The sequence below is a fragment of the Microtus ochrogaster genome, assembly GCF_000317375.1.
Source record: "Microtus ochrogaster isolate Prairie Vole_2 chromosome 14 unlocalized genomic scaffold, MicOch1.0 chr14_random_1, whole genome shotgun sequence".
NCBI classification, from domain to species: domain Eukaryota; kingdom Metazoa; phylum Chordata; class Mammalia; order Rodentia; family Cricetidae; genus Microtus; species Microtus ochrogaster.
The window spans coordinates 22,128,361-22,130,576 of NW_004949096.1; the positions used below are offsets into that span (position 1 = coordinate 22,128,361).

The window sequence follows — 2,216 nt, forward strand, 5'->3', positions numbered from 1 at the left end:
CCCCTCCCCCTCAGCCCCCCCCCTCCAGCCGTCCGACCGCACTCGCAGCATATCAGAGGCTCCGCGCTGCGCGCTCCTCCTCGCTCCAGCTCCCCACTCCCGGGATGTGTCTCCGCTGCACGACGGGCTATGGCCACCACGACTTCCGGGTTCCGTCAGTTCGTTCTCCCGCCGCCGACCCGCGCCGCCAAACTGAGGCTCTACTATAAGCCGGGCTGCAGCCAACCTGCCAACACCTACTGACACTCACTCATCTCCCAGAGAGAAAGAGAGAGAGAGAAAGAGAGCGCGCGCGAGAGAGAGCGCGAGAGAGCGAGCGCGAGTGAGAGCGAGCGAGAAAGAGAGAGGGAGAGACAAAATACCTACCAGAGAGGGGGGAGGAAGTCCAATTTTTGCAAACTATTCATTTTTTTCTTGATTTTTCTCCTTGCTTTCTTTGAACAATACTTTTAAGAGAGAGGATCATATTAGAGCTATTTTAGGGGAAAAGCTAAAAGAGGGGGGAGGAGGGAGGAAAAATTCAAGAAAAAGAAACCCCTCGCGGAGTTTTACTGGAAGAAAAAAAAACGAGTCTGAAAGATTGCTCCTCTTCATCATCATCAACCATCATTCATTCACTACCTTGACATTCCGGGCTTTGATTGACAGCTGGAGTGGCAAAAAGCCATGAAACTCGACAGTTCAGTTACATGTGGGCTGCTGACTGGCCGCTCGTAACCTTCAGTTCGGGGGTTTGACAATTTTTTTTCCTTTTCCTTTTCCTTTTTTTCCAACTGAGAGGAAGAGAAGAGAAACCGGGATAAAGGAGGACCGAAGAGGAGGAGGAGGGGAGGGGGAGGAGGAGGTGGAGGAGGAGGAGGAGGAGGAGAAAGATCAGGAGGAGGAAGAAAAGAAAAAAAGAGAAAAAGAAGAAATATCATTGAAAAAAAAATCTTCGTTTTCTTGACTGGGCTTTTCCCCACCCCCAAAAAAATAACATTGGAAAATTGGGAGAAGTCTCCTTGGTTTGGAAAAAAAAAAAAGACTCTTCAGCCTAGCTCACTTTCTTATCCGGACTGGGATTTTAAATATACGACACATCCAGGAGTTTATTGGAGCGCAGACTGATGGCGCAAAGGGTAGGTTTAAATCTCCAACACTTACCTAGATATAAATCCTCTCCTACAGGGCCCTGCCTCATGCCTCCTCTCCCTTCAAGCTGGCTGCTGCTCCTGCTTGGTGATGGCGGCCAGTATTTTAAAAAATAGTAGCAAAATTATTCATCGGCTTCTCCCCCCCCCCCCGCGTGCTTCTGCGTGTGTGAGAGTGTGTGTGCGTGCGTGTGTGCGTGTCTGGGCGCGCGTGTCCCAGCGCTGTGAGAGCGGGCGGGCGGCGAATGCGTGTGAGTGGTGTGTGTGTGTGTGTGTGTGTGTGCGCGCGCGCGCGCGCGTATGTGTGTGTGTGCAATTGTTACACGCTTTCGCCTCGCTCCAGCTTTTACCCCGGCAGCGCGATTCCCCGGGTTCTCCTGCCGCCACTGCTGCGCCTCTTTCGCCGCTGCTCGAGCGGCTCCGGGCGGGCGCGGGCTGCGTTGGAGCCGGCTCCGCCGCCGGGGCCGCTGCTAGGGCCGCGCTGCCTAGACTAGCCTGGGCTGCTTGTTTTGTCTCTGAATTTGACAAGGACGCAGGGAATCCGCTGCTAAATAATGTTTCTGGTAACTTTCATGTTATTCCTCCCCACCCTCTGCCCCCAGCCCCCGGGGAGGCACCGGCCCTAGTCTTCTCTGGTCCTTGGCGTTCTCGGCTTGATTATTAGCGTTTTTCTTCTCTATATTTTGTTTCATTTCGCCCTTTGATTTATTGGATCTCCTAGAGGAGGCGAAGGGGGGTTAGGGGTGGGATCCCGGGCTTCCTCCTTTAGCTAACTCCACTTTTCCCTTGGCTGGCTCGCTGGGATTCTGCAGCCTCCGGCGGGAGCGGGGCCTCCCTGCTCCCCCGGTTTCCCCGGCCTGATCTCCCTTCTCTGAATGCTGATCTCGGCTGAGACTTTTTCAGTTTAAAATTTACAGACGTCTTCTCCCAACTTTCAACTCTGTTGTTTCTGCTGGTTTGGTTTGTAGTGTTTTCAACTTGTGTCTGGTACTTTTCTTCTCTCTGACTTTGTTTTTATTTTTGTTTCTCTCTCTCTCTCTCTCTCTCTCTCTCTCTCTCTCTCTCTCTCTCTCTCTCTCTCTCTCT

The 2,216-nt window shown here is 52.6% G+C and overlaps 1 protein-coding gene across 8 annotated transcripts in view; it reads left to right on the top strand.

Annotated features, from left to right (window-relative positions):
- Positions 1-949: 949 nt before the first annotated feature.
- Meis2 (Meis homeobox 2) overlaps positions 950-2,216 on the top strand; it is a 207,960-nt gene continuing 206,693 nt past the window's right edge. For 4 of the 8 annotated variants that reach the window (XM_005364203.3, XM_005364204.3, XM_005364205.3 and 1 more), the window contains exon 1: positions 950-1,118. In XM_005364203.3, coding sequence (XP_005364260.1) covers positions 1,107-1,118 — 12 coding nt within the window. In that variant the 5' untranslated portion in view covers positions 950-1,106. Of the gene's footprint in view, positions 1,119-1,407; positions 1,694-2,216 lie in introns of those variants that run through there. The other 4 variants (XM_013352695.2, XM_026787720.1, XM_013352696.2 and 1 more) reach the window with 1 other exon arrangement.